The sequence below is a fragment of the Oxyura jamaicensis genome, chromosome 1 (genome assembly GCF_011077185.1).
Source record: "Oxyura jamaicensis isolate SHBP4307 breed ruddy duck chromosome 1, BPBGC_Ojam_1.0, whole genome shotgun sequence".
Lineage (NCBI taxonomy): Eukaryota > Metazoa > Chordata > Aves > Anseriformes > Anatidae > Oxyura > Oxyura jamaicensis.
The window spans coordinates 58,046,074-58,067,815 of NC_048893.1; the positions used below are offsets into that span (position 1 = coordinate 58,046,074).

At 37.4% G+C, this 21,742-nt stretch overlaps 2 protein-coding genes across 3 annotated transcripts in view; one reads left to right on the plus strand and one right to left on the minus strand.

The window, feature by feature from the left end:
• SYCP3 (synaptonemal complex protein 3) lies at window positions 1–9,061 on the plus strand. Its single transcript, XM_035342053.1, has 8 exons — window positions 1–307; window positions 1,844–1,919; window positions 2,309–2,343; window positions 4,732–4,849; window positions 5,852–5,951; window positions 6,768–6,866; window positions 8,081–8,185; window positions 8,327–9,061. The coding sequence occupies exons 1-8, from the start codon at window positions 178–180 to the stop codon at window positions 8,378–8,380; spliced, it is 717 nt and encodes a 238-aa protein (XP_035197944.1). The 5' UTR covers window positions 1–177; the 3' UTR covers window positions 8,381–9,061.
• CHPT1 (choline phosphotransferase 1) overlaps window positions 7,379–21,742 on the minus strand; it is a 22,850-nt gene continuing 8,486 nt past the window's right edge. The window contains exons 2-9 of one of the 2 annotated variants that reach the window (XM_035342040.1): window positions 20,704–20,851; window positions 19,497–19,638; window positions 15,834–15,918; window positions 14,082–14,213; window positions 13,529–13,687; window positions 12,117–12,242; window positions 11,556–11,666; window positions 7,379–8,406 (exon numbers count right to left, since the gene is read on the minus strand). In XM_035342040.1, coding sequence (XP_035197931.1) covers window positions 8,362–8,406; window positions 11,556–11,666; window positions 12,117–12,242; window positions 13,529–13,687; window positions 14,082–14,213; window positions 15,834–15,918; window positions 19,497–19,638; window positions 20,704–20,851 — 948 coding nt within the window. In that variant the 3' untranslated portion in view covers window positions 7,379–8,361. The remainder of the gene's footprint in view (window positions 8,407–11,555; window positions 11,667–12,116; window positions 12,243–13,528; window positions 13,688–14,081; window positions 14,214–15,833; window positions 15,919–19,496; window positions 19,639–20,703; window positions 20,852–21,742) is intronic. The other variant, XM_035342047.1, reaches the window with a different exon arrangement.

Sequence of the window (21,742 nt, forward strand, 5' to 3'; positions counted from 1 at the left end):
TAATCCTGTGAAGTACCTCAAAAATAAAACAGTTTGACTGCTTCTTGTCCTTACAGGTGGAGACTGTTACAGGGGTATACATAACAAACAGATCAATGTAAATATGAAAACATACTCATCTTCCTGTGGGAAAAGTTATGTTTCAGTGCTGTGTTTCAATAGGAAGAAAATCTTGTTATGGCACCATCGGGAAGGAAGCATTCAGGAAAAGCTGGTAAACCAGCACAGGAGGATCAAACCATACCTCCCTATGACTTTCCAGAGGAAAGAAAAGAGCTGAGTGGATCAGAGGAAGATATTAGAGAAGGTGCTTACATTACATATATATTTTTTGAAAACAAAGTTTATAATATTTCTGTCTATAAACAGATGAGAAGATATTATGTGTTAGTGACTGCCTGAGCAAGCATGGTACCGAATGTTTGTGACAGTCTTCTGGTGCATTGTGTTGATTGGTAAGAGAAAAGAACACAACAGAATAATAGCTCTGTGTAGTGCCCAATTGGGTCTTAAACTTAGAGGTAATGCCTTCAGTGGAGTGGAATGTTGTTACCTTATTTTGTTGCCGTATTTTAATGCTGTATCCTTCTATCACCTGGCTGCATATAATGCTGTGGGATCAGGACAGAAGAGAAAAGCTCTGCTCACTTGTGTGGAGTGTGAGGTCAGATAGGTTCATAGGAGTCTTATGCTGGGAGGTTTAAGGAAGACTGAAGAGAAGAAAGGAAGAGGTAGAGCCAAAGAGGTAGAGCCAGCTGAGGAAAAATAATAGAAGTCAACCAAGGACTTCTTGTTTAATTTTGAGGGTATGTCATGGAGAGTGGACCTGGCTTAAATATACAGTTTTCGTTCATCAAGTGATGGATGTTGTCTTTCAGCAGTCATGTCTGGGCTGTGTTTCTCTCTGTTTCTCCCCTTCTTCAGTTGTCCAGACTAAATCCTTTACTTTCTATGAGATATTGAAATGTGGGGGGCAAATAATAAAAACAAGCATCAGGAATATTTCCAGTGAGTTTTGCTATGCTGCTTTCTGTGAAATATCTGACAAGCCTAGTCACTGTGTTCTAAACTTGAAATAGGAATGGCTATCAGATTTATATTAGTTACTATATGGATCGAAATGTACATTCCTACAACTTCTTGAATGAGAGGGTTTGCAAAATGTGGAATTGGGGAGAATGTCAGTTTTTATTTATATAATCTGCCAACCAAATTTCTGTGAGGATACCTGAGCAGCTTTATGCTATGTAAATGTTGTTTTCAGGATAGCTTGTACAGCTGTGTACACTAATGCATACTGTTTCAAAAGAGTACGTAGTTTTTTGTTTCATATTTTGGGTATCCTATGTTTCTGTCTTGAATTGGGGATAATCTTGATTCCCCCCAAGCCAACTCTCCCCTTCAGTAATGGAAATCTGTCAACCAAGGATTTATTACTTTATTTTGAAAGAACATAAATATGTATCTGTGGTTTTGCTAGTTTAATGGTCAGAGGACGTTTAAATTCTTGCAGATGGGACTTTTTCAATTTTTAGATTATTTTAGCTTTCTAATCATTGTTTTATTGTGAGTTGGGGGTATTTGTGTAGTAGTGGACTGAAAAACTGTTTGAGACTACCCTCAAGGAACTCAAGGCAGGGCCAGCTCAAATCTAGGCTTGTAGAATCCATCACCATCTATCAACTCTTCACATTCAAAATTTTGGGAGCTGTATGTTATGGATGAAACCATTGAGATGTGTTCAAAGTGCCATTACAGAAACGTAGTTACACTTCTCATAATTCACATGGTCCCCACAAAATATGAAGTATTTTTTGTTAATCTTTCTGAAATTTACATTAAGGCGAAACACCAGTAATGGAGAAGCATGGCAAGAAAAGACCTTTGGTGACTACTCATGCAGTTCCAGATGATGTAGGGTAAGGGTTAGAATATCCTTTTTCAAAATAAGTGAGTCTTAAGTAGACACTTAGTTCAGTTATTCAGTATGCTTGTTTTGTTCGGGGTTTGTTCCACTTTATTTACCATCCTCCCTCATTTGGGACCCTTTAAAGGCCTAATACTGCCTTTTTATTGGGGAGTACGTTAATAGATTGTAGTAAACTTTTTGAACATCAAGAAATTAGTCTAAAAACAGAGCTCATGCAGGAGGGGAAGAGAAGTGTTATTTCTTATCTTGTAAAACAGTAGCAGCTTTATCATTGCTTAAACTATCAGGCACGTGAATAAAATTAGTTTTAAGCATACACATTAGGTCTTATTCTAAAGTAAAAATGGTCAAAAAAAGTTTTTAAACAATATTTTTTAGGGGTGAAGTACAGAATATGCTGGAAAGATTTGGAGGTAAGTACATTTACGTTCTAATAAGTTGAAAAATAACTAATATTTAATATACAGAATTGACAGTAATCCATTACCATAAAATAACTTTTGAGATTTGCATAAGATAGCCAGTGTTTGTAGCATTGGTTATGGTCAATTTTCAGAAAAGAGCTAATATTTAATACATCTAAATGGACCAGATGGAAAGAAAAGGGAGAGAAGGGAATAACTGCATATAAAGAGAGAGAAAAGTATTGGTGTAGACTTAATTATACAGGAAAAAGGGAAAGATGAACGACTGCTTTTGATTATCAGTTCCCACTTCAAGATGCAGTTTAAGAGGTGGTAATTATATGGCAGAGAGAAGAGGCTCTGAGTGAGAAAGCTGTTCTTACTTAAATAATTGGTTACAATGAAACAAAAGAAACCAGGGAGTGCAAAACTGGAGTGAGAAATTAGGGGAATGTAAATACGAAGATAAGCAGATAAACAGGAAAAAAAATATGAAATTCACAGTAAGGAACAGCTGTAGCCTGTAGTTGTGAAAAGACTGAGCTGCAGCGTAGCTTGTACTCTGCATCTTCAGGAATCTAGAGGATAGGGAATCTGTAGAAATGAGAATTTCTGCAGTCAGGAAGAAGAGTACAAAGTTTCTAGCAGAGCCAAACAATGAGGGTAAGTAATGCCAGTCATCTAGTGATGAGGGATTTATTCACATTGCCTACTCGGATTTAATTAAGTCATAGTGAAATGAAATCCTCAGATGGCTTCACTTAAAATTTAAAGTGTCGAGCTGAATTCTAGATAGCTGACAGCTTAGAGAAAAAGCACATTTCACCTGCAAAGAATTTGTAATACACTTCACAGATAGTGGATCTGTGGATCATCACAAAGGAGTGGAAAGGGAAAATATCTTAATGCTAGTGTTACTTACTCAATAGGTGGTTGATTCTTGTCTGTGTATGAAAATGCTGTGCACAGTCATTGTTTGCAGGTAAAGCATAAGGCGAAAGTTCAAGGAATTTATTAGTTCATGAATTAAGAATTTTTGCAGTTAAGGTGTATATTAGTATGCTATTGTAGATCTAGCAATCTAGACAGGAGGAGAATTTCAAAGTTTAATTTTAAAAAGCTGGGATTGCTTGTTATTGAGGACTTATAAATAAAGAAAAGGATGAAAATTAAATGAAACACAGAGAGGATGCTATCTGCTCAAAAATAATAGGGTTGGCATTAGCAGAGGCAGATGCGTCAGCAAATTAGAGACAGATTTGACAGATGTTTCCTGAAACTTACAATGGAAAGGAAAAGCAATTCCAGTAAGTATTACCCTTAAGCTAACTGTGACTTATTTGTTAAATCTCCAAATATAAATTAAAATGAAATAGACATACTAACTGACATTAACCCAAATATTTCTTAAAATGTACTTAAGGAGTCTTTCTGAAGTTTGAGAAATAGTTTGTCATTCAGTCATTCAATATATTGACGGTGATAGTAATCCTATGCTACCTCTAATTTTATTTCTGAAATCTCTGAAATATGATTGAATATTACTTTTAAAACAGTTGAGCTAGTGCTTTTCTGAGAGAAGAATGACATTCATAAAGTGTCGGCCTAGACAAGTAAGTTGAAGGCCTGGAAACTTTGAGCTGGTACTGCAGTTGTGCAGCCAAACAAATGAGGATTTTGATAGTGCAACTAACAGATCGTGAGGTACTAGAGAAAAGAGCAGGATGTCTGTACTCAGTCAAGGTTTGGCCAAGACATCTCTAGGTTTGAATGAGGAAGAATTCACAGTGTGAAATGCCCAAATACCATGTCTGAAGATGCGTACTGTAAACCGATTAGATAATGCTGCTGGTGTTTCAAATGTGTGAGCTTACTGTATGTGTTAGAAGCATGTGTTAGACTGTAAGGATCACTAGGGAACATGATGGATACAGCGTGTAAAGAACCGTACATCCGGGAAGAACTGCAGCTGCCTGGGATTGAAACCATGAAACGGTTTCAGTGCACTGCATGTGTTAGCTCAGAGTAAGTACCCATTCTGTCCTGACCATAGTAAAAGAAGCTAAAGGAGAGTGACCTCGTGGGTCCTGTCAGGGATGGACCCTCAGAGAGGTGGGACTCAAAGCAGCTGCTGGAGTAGTGAGTATGTGCAACTCCAAAGGCCCGATGTAAGCTATAGGGTCTGTGGGGGGCTTTGAGAAGTAGCTCTTGTAGCAGTGCCAGCACCAGGTGGAAAGAGATTCTTAACATGGCAGCTAAAAGCCCAGATCATATGAGCTTCTTCCTATTAGAACACACCTCATTTGCTTTTCCAAAGCACGTAAGGTCATCAGCATCTTTAAGAAAATGCACAACAAATCTTGGTATGCTTCATTTCTAAATATTCTTTAATTCTAGCTGACATTAACAAAGCTCTCTTAGCTAAGAGGAAAAGATTAGAAATGTATACGAAAGCTTCACTCCGAACCAGTAACCAGAAGATTGAACATGTCTGGAAAACACAGCAGGAGCAAAGGTAACATATACCATTGTTTTTTAAACTGTGAAGCCATATTCTTTTTTGCATCACAGCATTGAGAGTTGATCTATCTTGCAGTTAAATAGCAGTAGTATATCTAGTAGTTAAACACCTACTGCAGTCCCCTTTTCTGCTGCCTCCAGTTGTGTCCACTTGGGTTAAACAGTCAGTAACACTTCAGCATAACACTTCTAATTCTGAACGAAATTTAAAGTTTGGAATTTTGAGAACAAATACCTTATACAACTGATTTCACTTCTTTCTTTTTTAATGTTGTTACAGAAAATGATTTCTGTGATTTTTGTCTTTCAAAACTGTTTTTTCTCTCATTTAATTTCAAACTTTCTATTTGAAGACTGATATTTGCTTAGGGAAGATTTTACACCTTTTGGTTAGGAAAGAAAATAATTTTCATATTGGAGATGAGATTCATCTCAACTAATAAGATGACTCCTTACCTTTTAAGGCTTATTTAGTTACTACACCTGATACTAAAAGCAGAGCAAATTGAAAAAGGAGACAGATAAAACGGAAGTCTGCAACACTTGCAACTTTTTGTTTTTATATATATTTTTGAAACTTGCATTAACAAAATGTAAATGTACACAGAGAAACTAGAGCATAATGAACTAATGAATGAGCTGATTAATTTTTCATTATAAAGACCTTGTGTTAAAGCTAAGTACTGCAGTGGAATTAAAAAAAGTAAATCTCAGAAAAGCTGACATTCTCTGTTAGGAAAAAAGTTGTTTGTTGTCTTGTTATTATTTTTTAACCTGAGTTTTGTGTAAGAGTGCTGTCTCTTTATATGTACATAATTTACATTCACTTAGGAAAAAAAGTGTATGTATGAATGTTAATTTTTTCAAAACATACAGGTTAGGACTTGATTCAAAATAGCATCTTTATCTATGCCAACTCCTTTTATTCCATTCCATCTGCACAGAACATTCTTTCTTCACAGCATTTGTAATGCTTACAGCTAGTGTCTGTTTATAGGCAGAAGCTCAATCATGATTTCTCCCAGCAGTTCCTGACTTTATTTCAGCAATGGGATGTAGATGTGCAGAAAGCAGAGGAACAGGAAGAAAAACTTGCGGTGGGTTTCCAGCACAGGAATTGTTTCACAGCATAATCACAATGAGAGAATAGTGTTGTTTAGACAAGCAATGTAAAGTACAGAAATGTAAAAAATACCTTATATAGTTTAAACAAACATGTCTCTTGATTAATAAATCATTCTGGTTTGGTGGTTCTTAAACCATAAATGATTTAAGTTTTGGGATATATTTCAAAATGAAGAGGGGTGCAATACTTTATTTCAAGTTATTAGGTGGAAGTAAATGATGCCCTGGTCTAGAACATGGCTTGAGAAAAGCCAAGATGGTTATGGAGAAGAACCAGATGTGCTCAATCTGTGCATCCGCAGACTTTGGGTAGAGAGACAAAGGAGTTCTGGGAAGTAGTTGTCCTTAAGCATGCGTTGCTTAAAAGTATGCCTCTGTATCACAAATGCATGATAATTTGATGACTAAAGGGGATAGAAGCTACACAATGGAATGTAAACACATGCTATTGCTGTATTTGTACTCCCAGCACGTTTGCGAGTTGTGCTTTTCCCTAGTCAGCACATTTCCCTGGGATACACAAGAACTGTGTTGGCTAGAAGCCCTCAGGATCTCACAGAGAAAAGTTTGTGTTGGAAGGGACCTTAGGGGACGACTCAGGGCTTAATTCAATCTTCAGTCTCTTTTATTACTGAGAACACGGATACCTCCCCAGGCAGGGATCTACGTTGTATGACCCAGACTGCCAGTGAAGGCAGGACTTTTGATTCTGACAAATGACATCAGTGTTACTGTCAAAGCACTTTTGGTAAACTAGTAACATTTTTTTGTTTGATTTTTTTCTTCAGAATATGTTTCGTCAGCAACAAAAAGTTTTTCAACAGGCAAGAATAGTTCAAAGCCAGAGACTGAAAACCATCAAGCAACTGTATGAGCAATTCTTAAAGGTACAGTAAATTTTCTGCTTACAAGGCAGCTGATCCTTACCACATTGCTTAGGAAGGCTATATTAATTCAGCCTTTATGAAATAAAAACTTAAGGTTCCCTTAAGGAAAACAACAGCTTTGTGTGAATATTCATGCTAGTTGCTATTCTTCCCTTCTTGGTTAAAACATGGCTTATTCTTTCTATGTGTGTATGCACGTTACACCTGTTTATAAATGCTTTACTTAAATGTCTTCTCACAGGGATGATTGGCTCTCCCGTTTCACATATTTAAGCATAACCCTCAGAGCATGCTTTCTAAACCAAACTCATCTTAAAGCTGAGTTTACCAGTTACCAGTTTAAAGTTTGTATAAAAGTTAGTCAAATCAACAGGCCTTTGTCTTAACTGTCCCTTAGGTTTCTGATGTATATTGGGAAGAAAGAGAAAATTAATCTACTAAAAATACATTTCATGCTGTAACGTACTACTTTCATTAGTTACGGTATCTGTTTTTTCCCAAGTCAGACAGAGTCACTCTGTTTTAAACTTATTTTTCAATGCTTAGTTTAAGATGGTTGAAATTTGCAGAGGATATTACAGAAATCTTAATAACTATTTCAAAATGTCAACAATGTCTTCATCAAAGATTAAAAACTGTATTCCTATGAATTTTCTCCTGAGATAAGATCAACAGGTAAAAAATAATCAAGCCACAAATCAGCTTACCTTTAAATACAAGCTAAAGAAAATGCAGCTATGTACATCAGTTAGGCGTAACTGTATGTGCAAAAGGGAAGATAACCAGTGAGCTTTACCTTAGCTTATTTGGAATGAAGTGTGCAAAGAGGAGCAAATTCAACATTTTCTACAGGCCTTATGTCGAGTCTCTAGGATTGTCATAATATTAATCTATACCCCTATCATTACTGACAGGTACATGTCTAATTTTTTCTTGTAGAACCCTTATGTTTATTGAAATGCAGGATAGTAGCTGGGACCTCACAGATGCTGAGTGGAAAGGACCGTTTCCTTTGCCATGTGCATATTTTTCAAGCAGTAATGTAGAGTGGAGCACAAAGTCCTGTATAATTTCTCTTTAAAGTTCACGACAAAAGTCATCTGTAGTTATCACTGCTGCTATAAAAATTGAACTGCAGTCTGAAAAATAGATTGTTTTTTAAATTAACCCAAAGGTATCAAGCAGTTCTAAATTAAGATTATCCTTAACTGCAGAGCATGGAAGAACTAGAGAAAAACAATGAAAATCTTCTAGCTGGTGCACAAAATGAACTTCGCAAAGAAATGGCTATGTTGCAGAAGAAGATTATGATGGACACTGTAAGTATCAGGTTTACAAAGAACTTAAGTTAAATACAAAAATAGAACATTCTGTAAAGAAGTCATTTGACATTCATTTAATTAGATTAAGTAATCATTGGTTTGGCATTTGTTCAGTATTATCTCCTTTTCTTGTAACAGCAACAGCAGGAGATGGCAACTGTTCGCAAGTCTCTTCAGTCCATGTTATTCTGATGGCTCAATGGAGAAACAACTTGTACCTAAGTAACATGATACAAGTATAGGCATTAGCCATAGATAAGTTACCTTAAGATGATTTAAATGTTTTAAAGTTCCTATTAAATGCTTTAATGGATTGTTCTAACCTTGTGTCTGATAATGTGAGAATGCATACTAGTAAACTTATTACTTTGGGGGGGAGGCAGAGGGAGCAAACCTTGAATCAATTCCTGTCTGTCCAATTAATTTTTAACTACTTAATATTCACTTTCAGTGGCATTGGACTGTTTGCATTGTTTCACTTTCTATAATGCCAAATTCAAACAGGTAAAATTGATGAAAAATGCATTTCCTAAATTTTATATAACTTTAGACATTTAGGTGCATTGCAAATAGAAGCCTTTTTCAAAAGCTACAGATTAAAGACTTGTAGTTTCAACATCTAGCCTTCTGAGCTGTCTGCAGTTATTAAAGTTCATAGACCATGACATATCTCACATAAGATTGTTTAATGATGTGTATTATAGTAAATTAAATTGTTAGGCCTTTTATCAGTACAGACATTGTATTATCTTTGTACCAATAAGATTTATGAACTGCTGTTATTTGTCCAAATGTAGGTTTCTTTAGTTGAACAATGAGCTTAATACCACAGCTTTACATGACATCTGCTAAAGTAAACATAATTAAACACTGCTATGAATTTCTTGTAGACCACTGCTAAAGTAATCTAGCTCATTTATTTGGTACAAGCTATTAAAAGGCTTGAGATGGAATATTAATTTTTACAATTTCAGATGACTAGCAGTTCAGGGAGGCCTGATTTAAGGATAAAGCATTTATCTTTCATGTATCTCATTACAGTCAATCAGTTTAAATTAAACAGCCAGAGCAGCCTGTGTGCAGTTCTTTATAGCAAGACATTATGTCCAAATAACCACTTTTACAAATTAGGTAGTTCCTAAAATACTTAGTTGTTAGACTGAATATAATTGTAGGTAACACAAAAACCACCCGTACATGCAAATGTGATGATTTTATAACAATGTATTTCAAAACCAGTCCATACAGCTTCTTTTCCCCAGCTTACTAACATTTTTACTGCAGAATCCAGCTATCTGATGGCAGTTCGTAGGTTCTGGGAGCCAGATTAGGGATAGCTAAGTATTCTGTAAGTTAGCTATTACCTTGCAACTGAAGTTGAGCAAGTAGCTTGTATGGAGCTGTTTTGTTCTGTGTCTGACAGGACTCGGAGCAAACACAGAAATTACATTGCTAGAATGATGTATGAGGTAGTATGGGCCTGTGGTGGGAATCAGGTAACTACCACTGCTAATTTGAGCTGTGGTGCTCAGGTTCAGTATTTCAGGATGACTAGATGATGCCACAAAAATACAGTTAACAGTTTTTGGTTCCAATCTTCAATACTAGGTTTTTTGTTATGATTACTTTTTTTTTTTTCCCACTTACACCTATTACTACACTACATTTTTGAGGTTTCAAGGGAACCAAACCTCCTCATCCTAAAAAGTTGCCTATGCATGTGCTTTTATCCAGTTATTGGTGATTAACTTTTTTACAGCATTCAGACAAGCTGAAATGGTCTTCACCATTTTCCCTTTTATTTAGCCATGACCTGTGTTTAGGTTAAGTTCAGGTGTAGATACCGTGTCTTTCCCAGCCTTGAACAGGAACAGTAAGGCTCATTTGGAAAGGACTGAACTTCTAATCTGTATTTAATTGGCATGCTGCTCCTTTGGCAGTAACTTGCACAACTATCCCTCTGCTATATCTGTATTTCCTTCTTAGACAGAAATGTACACTGTTTTTTTCCCCACTTTTGAATTTCCTTGAACACCTCAGGCAGTCTTTTTAGATTAATATGTAGCAGCTAGGAAGCTGCAGCAGTAATATTTTTAAAACAAATTATAGCATTCTTTATTGTACAGTTCAGGAAGGTCTTTATGAACTTACAGCTCAGCTACATGGCAGCAAATAAAAGTGGTAACAAACACATTCAACAGCTTTTTTACAAAAATAATATTCACATATTAGCTCTTTAAAGGAGCTTGAGCTTAAGCTGCATTTGTGTGCAGTGATTTGCTAGCACAGACAGTAAGCTACTTTTATTCAGCTTTTTGCTAATGAAAAGAAGAAAGGCTGATACTATGCCTGACTTTCTCTTTTGGAGAGTTTTACTCTGCATTAGATTTTAGTTCCTTGCAGTTTTGTTTGGATAAAGTACAGTGGTGATTACAAGATAAGTTAATACAGCAATAGCAAACATAATTCAGAAGGAATTATACATAGGTGGGTTGCACAGTCACATTTGGGTGGGTTGCATTGTCACAGTTAAACAGTCACTAAAGTTTGTCAAAGAACTGAGTCATTCAACTTGTGCAGTTTCACAGACACAAATTAGGGTAGGTAAAGCTAGTATCCTCACAGTACCCAGCTACCTACAGTCTAGATAATGGAGCACAAGGAGGCAAACCTTATTATGGCCACAAAAACAGAAACTGCACTTGGAAAAAATTATCCAAGCTACAACTGTGTTTAGTAACAGTAGGTTAGAATCCTATAGGCACTCACAATGGTATTTTGGAGTAGAGGATAATTTTCCTGTTCCGTACTTCCTTCGTTCTAATACCAAAACATAACTAGTTGTACCTCACAGATGCCTCATTTTACCAGCCTTGACAACACAGTATTGTACTCATTGATGCCTCTGACTACCACTTCACAGCAGAAGACTTTAGAAACTAATGCTAGAACATGAGTCACTTGGTCTAAGAAAAAGTGAAACTCCTCTTAGGATTCTGGTTGGCAGCACCGTGGTTTGCAATTTACATTCCCCAGACCAGAAGTACAGAATTAAGGTTATCTAACAGGAAACAACAGAAGTTTTAATTATGGTACTCATGGGTTAAAGTAACAGCTGCAGTATCTAGAACATTAGGGGGAAGTAGATCCTGGTTCAAAGTATTAATCACAATAGAATCTGCAGTTTGACTTTGTGTTTAGTAATTCTAACATCTGGTAATATCTGGGATAGTATGAGCTTTCTCATAACACTAGATTATTGAAAAGCTTAAGCTGTCTTCTCAAAAAGAGAGGCTGCTTCATTCAACATTCCCCTAACTGCTTTTCTTCTCCTTGACCTATTTAATCAGTCATTATGGTTTTGAACCTGTTCAGGAGCTTGATGAGATGAAATTCTGAAGACATGTATATGAAGATGAGCAGCGATCTGCAGGCATACACCAGTGGCATATCTCAGCATATCAAACAAGGATATGAACTTCAAAAAAACAAAAATGGAAGAGGTTAAAAACAAATGATTTTCAAAGCTATCTCAGCTGTGCTTTGATCAAAATACATCCAATTTTAAGAAGCATGTCAGCATTATGATATACAGTGGTCTACTTTAGAAGAAGAAAAACAAACAGCACTAATTGCATACCAAAATTTGACAAACAAGTTTAGTCTGCAGTTAGCAGAGTAACTTTAAACAAACCACCTGAATTAAAGCATAATTACAAGAGAGATCGGTCATTTTACTTTCAGATCTCTGTTTCAAGGAAAGAAAGCCAGCTAGCTCCGAAAGTATCCTCCCAGTATCCTGGCATTCCTTCCACAATGGCAGGTGAAATTGAGCAAGTCCAAAATGGCAGAGCAGCATGTCAGAGACAGTTCTCAATCCATTCCTTTAAACATGCACCACATGAAAAAGACAAAGCAAAATACTTACCAATGCTATCCATAGAACAATATATTCATCAATGAAACTGTTGAAGTACTGGTCCAAAAACAGAAGTCCTGGCCCAATAAATGCAGTGTCTTGAAGACAGATCTCGCTTTTTGTCATGTGAGCCACCTATTTAAAAATAAACAACACAACCCACAGAATGCACTACTGCAAGATCACTGTATCTACCAGAAAGCTTCCACCTGAGTTGCAGGAAAGCACGATGTCCTTACACATCAGCTGCCTGCTCCTAAGGGGCTTTTGGGAAATAAGCAGAAGACAGCCAAGGGCTTCACAAATGCTCCAGAGCCTGCTGCTCCCTGACAGGGCTCTTCTTAAGGGCCAAATAACCTTTTTCCAGGTTACTCAATCAATATGTAGCACTTTAATGAGTGATATCAGTTATTTCAATAATCAGTATATCTTGACTATTATGTAAAAAATCGGTACAAAGGTCCTTCAGTGTTCTTTTGTAATGGAGTTAATTACACCTATCTCCGTGCATTTTAGCTGTTTGACTGGGTTCCCCGCTCTTACTTTTTAAGTGCTGTATTGGAAGCTCTCCATCCAGCTTCACACCCTGGCACAGCTTAAGAGGTTTTTACTGCAGTTTCCTCACTCCAGTGAGTTAAGAACAAGACCTGCAATAGTATCAGAAAACCCGGGGAGCTAAACCTGGCAAAAGCCTTTTCCCACTGCTTGTACAGATTTGCCTCTGGAGCAAACTATCCGCAAAGCTATGCATAAAGCATCAAGGCAAAACATGCTTTGCTCAGAAGCATCTGGCAGACATACAGTGATGGCTGCTTCTTGAGAGGACCCAATGATCCTCTGGAAGAGCACAGGAGGAAAGGTATTTGATCGATGAATTGCCTCAAGTTCAGTCTTAAGGCTGGGTCTTCTTAACAGAGTTCTCTTGAACCTAGTTAGTAATGTAGACAAGTAGGTGAATTCCTGTTTAGCTAGAAAGCCTGCAGAATACCAGTTTTATTTTTGTTGTTTTTCAATACACTGACAAGGTTATTAGTTACAAAAGAGATGAAAGATAGAAAAAGTTATCTTCTCATTTTAGTAAGGATGAACCTTATAATTAAGTCAGAAGTCAGGGCACTGCTAGTTAAGGCAGTTACTGCATTTGAGATGTTAAAGTCAGTGTATAAACTACAATTTATTTCTGGGAGTAAGTAAAACCAAAATGTATAACCAATACATTGATTTATTATTTCTGTAAATCGGTATCATATATGATAATCTCTCTGGAGGAGCCTGAGTCTATTTCAATGTATTGGTCATAATGAAACTGGTAATAGGGAGGCAGGGCAGAACAGGAAAACTTGCGTAATGCTCACTGATTCAGAAAGCAAGCGTTAAGCCAGGATGCAGTTTACGTTTAGGACTGAAACAAGATTACTTACCACTAACTTCTGCGAGATTTTAGCATTCACTAATCCAAATGTCAAAACATACAGGCAAGGATGTTTTTCAAACAGCTGGGTTGCAGATTTTTTATAGATCACAACAGCCAGTGTGATAAGTAGCCCAATGTGGACGCCTGGTGATAGAACACTTGTTCCCTGAAATACAAAGGGACAGAAAATTCAGCTTCAATCACACTGTAAGATCAACATTTTACAAGTATTACAACACCCACTAAATAAAAGCAATTAGAGTTGTCAAAACTCAGGGAACATCCATTTGCATTATGCTAATACTATCAGTACCCTTAATGGTGACCTTTATGCAATTCTGTAAAAAAAAAAAAAAAAAAATGTACTGATGGTTCCTGTGACGGAAGAAATCCAGGAACAGGAAGAGAGCAGATAGGTACCAAAATCTTCGCTTTAGCTATCAAACACTCCAAACAACAAATGAGTATCATTAAGGTGTGAAATTCAAATGCTTGTCTGCTTAAACTGATAAAAACCCTTATGATTATCTGAAGGCCAATAAAGTATGGGCGTAACTTACTGCTATTGTAGATCCATTCTTTCCAACCCCTCCACTGAAGATGACACGGAAGTAATTGAAAAAAGAAAGCGCTGTTCCACACAATATGCCAAAAACCGCAAAGAACTTCAGCTCTAAGCCTACCAAATGGACCTTAACAAGGAAAACAAGAGAAAGATAATAAAAGGTCAATGGTAAGGGTGTTGTTTTTTGTTTGTTTGAAGAAAAGTGATTAAAAAACGGCTACTGAAACCTTATAAGCAGTCGTTTTATTTGAACTATTGCTTTCCTGAGAACAAGCTCTGGAAGATAGTATTTGGAATTTGTTTCCTTATTTAGGAGACATCAAATTTCTTTTGGGAATGTTTAAACTCAACTTTTGAGTATTTAAGTTCTGGTTGTGAAGTTGAGCTAGATTTTGCTCTGTATATCCTTATGTAGTAAAAACATTTGAAGAACATTATAAGCAACAAACTTGACACAGACTACTGCCTCGCCAGGACATGGGAGGTGCAGGAAGGATAGATCCTTCCAGTTCAGTGGGTAAAACAATACTGAACCACAGGAAACACAAACACCATCTGCCTGCCTTGTGTTTTGATACGTGTTCTTTGTATGCTGTATCTTTGCATTTAGGATAATCTCCAGATAAAGATTTTAGTTAAACAGTTACCTTCAGAATCAATTCAGTTTCAAGGAAACTTCCAAAGGCAGCAGAGGATTTTAAAAAAGTAGCAATAAATTGAAACCAGTGATTATATTTTTGAATGTAGATTGTTTTGAGATACAGCATAACTACCACAGATTTCATTGCAGAAGAAGAAACAGTCATAATTCACTAGTGTTTAAATTTTAACGTACCTACTTTGTTTAGCAACACAAAAATATGCTGTTTGGAAACAGAGCAAAAAGCACCTTGCAGGATGGACGAGGGCAACAAAGTTCATCTAAACATTTCCTAATTACTGTGCAAATTGGTGAACTAATTTGAATTAGTTGGTGGTTTATATTTAGATCAATATCCATGGGTTATCAACACCATGGAATTGTCTCGGCTCTTGTTTCCTATGACCAAACAGAACTATTTATTTCTAAGTAAAGATACTGCAAAAAGATGAAGATGTTAGTCTAATATACTTTTGATGCAGACTGAAGTGCATCTTTAAAGATCAGAAAAAAAGCCAGACAGAAAGTATTTTATTTCTGTTTTGGAGAGAAAACAATTCCTTAAATATAGGTATTTACATTTATGACAGCTCTGACATAACACCTCCACAGACATGTAAATCTGTGGTAACTTCATCCCATAGTTTTGACAGATTAATGCATTTCATCTTTAAATTTAAAAATAAAGCTTTCTAAAAATAAATATTGATCCTAAATATGGGATCAATAAAGTGATCCTATACATCATTTAGCTGAACAGATACGTTTGTCTTACAATAAAATACACAAAGGAAAGCTAACAAAAAATGTATTAAAGCTTAATTACAAACAGAGCATCAGTAGAAGATCAGAAGTTTATATATGGCAGATGGGTTCTTTTTTCCTCTACACGGTTCTAAATTTGTGTATAGGAAGTCACACTGTTATATTTAAGTTAACTACAATGTAAATATGACCTCTATTTGTACGAGAAGCCAAAACAGAACATTAGAGAACTAGAAGGGGTTGACGACAGTTGCACAGGATGGCTTCAAATACCATAGGAATTGGCAACTCTGAACAGGAGCTCCATACGCCACAGGAACACTGCATACTTAGTACACTTACCTTATAGTCCCATATTGCTGTTCCACCAAATGCTGATATCAAAAGCAGCAGCGTTATGGCTATCTGAACTTCAGTTACATCAACTCTGGGAAGAAAAGAAAAGAACAGAAACTTAGTTAAAAGAAAGGTTCTGTTCCCTTTAAGTATAGGGGGTGGGGGCAGGGAGAACAGATCAAAACCCGATTATTTCAAATTACCTCCTCAAGCCATGAAATGCATAAAGAATATGATTTTCCTTGACTGAGAGAGATAATCTACCTGAAGGCACACATCTTTGGTTAACTTTTAAAATTAAACCTATAAGCCTATCTAGAACAAACTAATTTTAATAGGGGAAAAAAAGTGCTTAATGAATACATTGTTAATTTAGAATTTTGAACAAATCTACAGACTTCTTGGGTAAATAACAAGTCAAAGTTAAACGTTAAGGCAAGCTCATAGTCAAACATTTCCATGAAGAGTATATCATACAGAAATAGGAACCACGAAGAGCAGAATGGGACAGAAGGGATTTCTTTAAGCTACTCTGTCGCGACAACTTGACAGATACAGCCTGCAAAACATAAGGGCAGTATTTTGAGGACTGAGTTAGTGGATAGCTGAACATCTGTCGTGTTTCAGAGGTCATAACTGACATGGTGCTTTTTTTCCATAAGACGTTTTATAAAACAGGTGGCCTTGTATTCCTTCTAGACTCTGAATTCTACCTTTTTTGTTCTCAGACAAGACAGCCTTACTGTCTTTGATCACTGAAATGTTTTATTTTGAGAAGATGTGAATACGTATAAACAAGAAAAACCACACACAAAACCAACCAAAAAACCCTACAAAACTTACGAAAACTACAACAGAAAATGCACAGCAGAGGCTCAAGAGAAAGATACTTTCAAGATAAAGAGTCAATACTTTCCATACAGCTTTTAAATAAATAAGTAAATAAAAGTGCATGTCTAATGTACTGTTTATGCTAGTGAAGGTTTTGAGACAGGTACTGGATCTTTGTACTGAAGTTACTGGCGAGCAGTAAAAATGGATGTTTAAAATGTAACATTCCCTTAAGCAGTTAAGCAGATTTGCTATTTTAAAGTACTGTGACCAAAGTCAAGTTGTTTCATTTCTTGCTTAGCATGTAAACTATCTGCACAGACAACAGTGCATTTTAAAAAGGAGATAGGAATCAGCTCTTGGCTAATGGAAAACATTTATCTGATCTTGACACTCACAGTAACGTTAAGCTTTCAAATGAAAGACAGTGATAAAATATGGAAAGTTTCACCACAGATTTCAGACTTATAGTCTTAGAAGAGCCATTAAGTCACAACCAGATGACATGCAGAGGTGCTCGTCACTGCTCAAAGCTGTAAGAACAGGCCGTCCTCTCTCCCTCCTGTGCCATTCTACTCCCTCACTTCTACTGGCTGTAGTGCTAACCAGACCACGCAGTGCCAGCAAGCCGAATTGTTTCCTCGTGCAAGTTTTTATTTTCTGCCTGTTCGGTGAACTGGCTCCAAGTCAATGACATGAGCACGCAGAGGGAAAAAGGACGGTGCTGCTGGGAGCGGGCTTTTCCTCCACCAGGGAAGAAGCGTCACAACTACTCAGTTACTGCTGCAGATGCACACTGAGTTTGTCTGTTATGTCATGCAGAAGCATTCAGATGCAAATTCAAGTGTTCAGACTTTGCACTCTGTACAATTAAACCTGGATTTCTGAGCTGTACTGCAGTTTTTATTGTTGGAGGGGAAGGAGGCTTGAACTCTGAGTTGAGTCACTGTACATGCCAAAGTTTAGTACTTAATTTTACAGCGGCTCAGACAGTTGATTGCAACACAGCCCAAATTTAAGTCCAATGATTTTATGAGGCAAGACAGTATTCCACAGAGCCTGACAGTGGCATGGTATCCAGCTGCTCTGATCCTTCCTGGCCACCAGTGCTAAGACTCACCTGGCATTTAACTTCCAAAATCAAACGTCACTAATTCAGGAAGAGCATCAGTGAAAGCTTCCATCCATATTATGTATTATCATAGTTAGAACTGTATACTACTCCCTTCATTTAGACTCTTACCTCTATGCTTAAGAGAGAAAGTGGCAAGCCTTGAAAAAATTCTGATTTGCTTTCACTAAACAGAAATAAGTTATCTTGGAGAAAAGTTGTGTCTGCTCCGCTTCACACAAGCACGGAACACCAAGCCACTCCAAACTGTTTGTACTATGCATTACCACTGTATTTACACAGAAGCCAATATGTTTTTAGTAAAGAAGTCGTATGTAGTACGGGAGCCTCAGTGCCTTCTTAACACAGGGAAATTATTCTCACAATTTATGCAGGAAAAAAAGGCACAAAAAGAACAATTGTACAAAATCCCTGAGCTTACAGCATAGTCCATTTCCATTGAAGTTCACTGTTATGTACAGAAGTTATCCTCTTTTAACCATCACTCTAAAAAAGCATCTATTTTTGTCTACAGATATCCTTTAAAAAAGCAGGATGGGTAAGCGGGTACAAGAGTTATAGTCTGTGTGGCAAAATGCATTATCAGCAAGTAAAAGATCTCTTAACGTTACCGCAGAGGCAGCTTGCTTGGGAGACAGACACCAAACAGCATGCAAAGATAGCTGACCAATGGCCTGTGTGACCAGTGATGCTCTGATGTGCTAAGGTGCTTCTTGCAGGACAGAGCTAGCAGGCAGCTCAACACAACCAGGATTATCACAAGGACAGGCTTCATCTGTCACAGGTTTCAAATACTGCTGTGAAGGATGTCGCCTTTCCTCTTTTCAGCAATCACTAGTGCAGCTCTTTGTTTAAAGACAGCAAAGACCATACTAGGCACCACCACGGCTACAGGAGGGTACAGCATTCCCCACACACTTAGAAGTTATGTTGAAATTGGTATCTTTTACATGATTGTCAGTGACCCCTCCTACAATTTAGTGAGAACAGACTCAACTTCTACAAAGTCATGAGCAACATCACAGAAGTCACCAGCACTGTGAACTAACACAAAACCTCATGGACATCAAAGCCAATTATGAGCCAGATTAAAAGTAAAACCCCCAGATAAACCTGGGGTAATTCTTCGAGCACTGGCATAATGCTGTGGAACTCCCTGCCTAGGCCTGTGCTGGATGCAGAGCTTGTTCAAAGGAAACTGAACGTGTTTGTAGAAGAGAAATGTATTTATTACCAGGGAAAATTCTCTAAAAATTCATGTGGTTCAGAGTCCCCTGGGCTTAACCTGTTCCGTGTCAGGGACATTATGAAGGGAGGTAGCATAGATGCTTGCTCTGTTCCTATTCCTACACAGGGCACTTGTTTACATTGTGGGCAAGACAGCTCTGGCCTGCATGGTGCTTGTATGGGTTCTGTAAACAAATCCGCAGGCAAGAGCCAAATGCATGCAAACAAAGCGTATATAGCTAAAATCAGCTGCTAACCAAACAAGTCCTGTGCACAGTATAACTCAGAGTTTCAAACTTCTTGCCAGGTAAAACACAAGTCTGCTAAGGCAGAAGGGAGATAAGGAAGCAGGTGAGAGGAATACAGAGCAGGGAAAAAAAAAAAGAAAAAAGAAAAAAGGAAAAAACAAGAAGAAATGGAGATCAAGTAGCTAGCAGCCTCAGACATTGTCACATGTAGTTCTAAAGATACCTACTTACTTTCCAAACCTTAATATGCCTGATACATATGTCTGCCAGTGAGCAGAATAGAACATGAACAGTCCCACAAAACAACAGAAAAACAACCAGTCAGGATTTGTTCCTAGTCGGATTGCTATGCAGGATCCAAGGACAACAAAAACTGAAAAGCAGAAATGAACATGTTAGTCATATACCCTCTTTGCTTGCAGTTAAGAGAAATTAAATCACAAGGCATTTTACATCACTATAACAAAAATAATTATATGACTGAAACTTTACTAAGTAGCTAACATCAGGGATAGTCCTGGTGGGAGAGGCCCAGACACAGGATTCCCGTTCTTCCAAGCAAGGGCCGCACATTTCAGCCTACAGTGGTCATTCCCTCTGTGGGCTTTGTCATCTCGTCATTTTTAGGTCACAGACACAGCTCCAACAGCAGGGCCCAGCTCAGGGACATCAGTAGTTAGCGCTCTGCTGGGAACTGAGGCATAAAGAACATACGAGCTCCCAAGGCAAGCGTTTTGGCTATTAAGCTGCTGTAGAAGTGCCACCAGAAGGTATTGCCACCAAGAGCAGCTAGGTTATGGAAAGGAAAACCCAGCAAGGCTTACTTTTTCAGGACTCCAAACCAATTTTTAAAAAAATCATTCTTACAAGGAACATAAATCCTCCTCCTAGCCACCAGGCTGGATGCCCTTCTACCCAAATGATATTTTGGAACCTCTTACTTAAAGCAGAGCCCTTAGTTTTATGTGCCAACATCAGTCTTCTAGGCACTTAAAATCCTTTACTGGGTATCACCTTAGGTAGGTGATACCCAGTAGGATATCTTACTGGATAACTCTACTGGGAAACCCAGGCTACACATAGTAACAAATTCTCTAACCTATTTTGTTCATTATCTAGCTTGTTCAAAGCAGATGAAGATGTACAAGTAAGAGCAGACTGCGCATCACCCAACACCAGCTAAAGGTACTTCTGAAATACCCTCCCTGGTACTTGTTAGGGATGCAAAGGTCAGGGGCAGCCCTGCCTGCAGTGACCAGGAGATGGTGGAGTTATCCCAAGAGAAGGGAACTAGCTGATGCTGCTCTGAGCAGGGATCTGGAATAAACAATCTGTAGATGTTCTTTCCAATTTCAACAAGTCTGTGATTAGTCAGCTCCTCTTCTTGAAAACGGTAACATTTTTAAAACTAGAATGGGTAACAGTAGATAAAGGCTACCTGTGGAAATAGAGTCGCAACCATGATCAAAGAGTTCTCCTAGAGGAGAACTACTGTTTGTTCTTCTCGCTTGCTTCCCATCAATGGCATCCAGCGACTGGTAGATAAAAAGTCCTAACGCACCCATGATGTATGCCCAAAAAGGTGCCTGAAAGAGATTCATATAAAAGGTCACTAGGCAGTTCCCAAACCCTTAGCCAATAATCTACTTCATTACAAGTAAAAAATTGTGCAGCACCGAACTATACTACATTGTGATCTTTGCTGCTTAGTTAATGGACAAACCAAATTCTGTGCGCTAGTCTCTATGTGAGTTGTAGTTACTACTGTGTGTAGTAACTACCATAATCAACTATTCCAGGTACCCCAGGGAAACAGAGGTCTTTCTGTTCTTATTTTAAAAGGCAAAAACAAACTTTAGCGCCCCTTCTTATTTTTCCACCTTATAACTGCAGTACTTCTATTATTGTTGTATGGTTTGTGCTGAAAAATGTTAGGAAAGTGAAATTAATTTTAAAAAAAGAAAGTAGTAGCAAGACGCTTATGAACCTTCTCAGCAGTTCACGTGATGGATACCTGGATCATTTGCTCAGATTTACAACATAGGTATTAAAACCCGTTACAGTTTACTAAATAAAAGACTTGAGCTCTTATGGGAGGAACTTTTTTCCAACATACAAAAACTGAATATATATGCATTTTGGAAATTCAATTGAAGGAATTAAACCATTAACTAAATATGAACGAGTAACTATCTAGTTAATATTGACTATGAGAGTTTTGAAACAATCTGTGGATCAGCTTTATTAACATCAGTCTTAGATTCAAAGGAATCATCCTACACACTAGTACCTTTCAAATGCATCATTTTCATACACAGTCAGTATGTTCTTTCTTTGTCCATGAATTTTTTACTAAAAATTACTTCCAACGCTTCTCAAACAAAATATTGGTTACACTTTTGCCTCAAGTGGATTCCAGCAGTATCCCTAACATATGGAAGTGCTGTTCACGAAGAGAGCACTGAAGTTAGGTATGA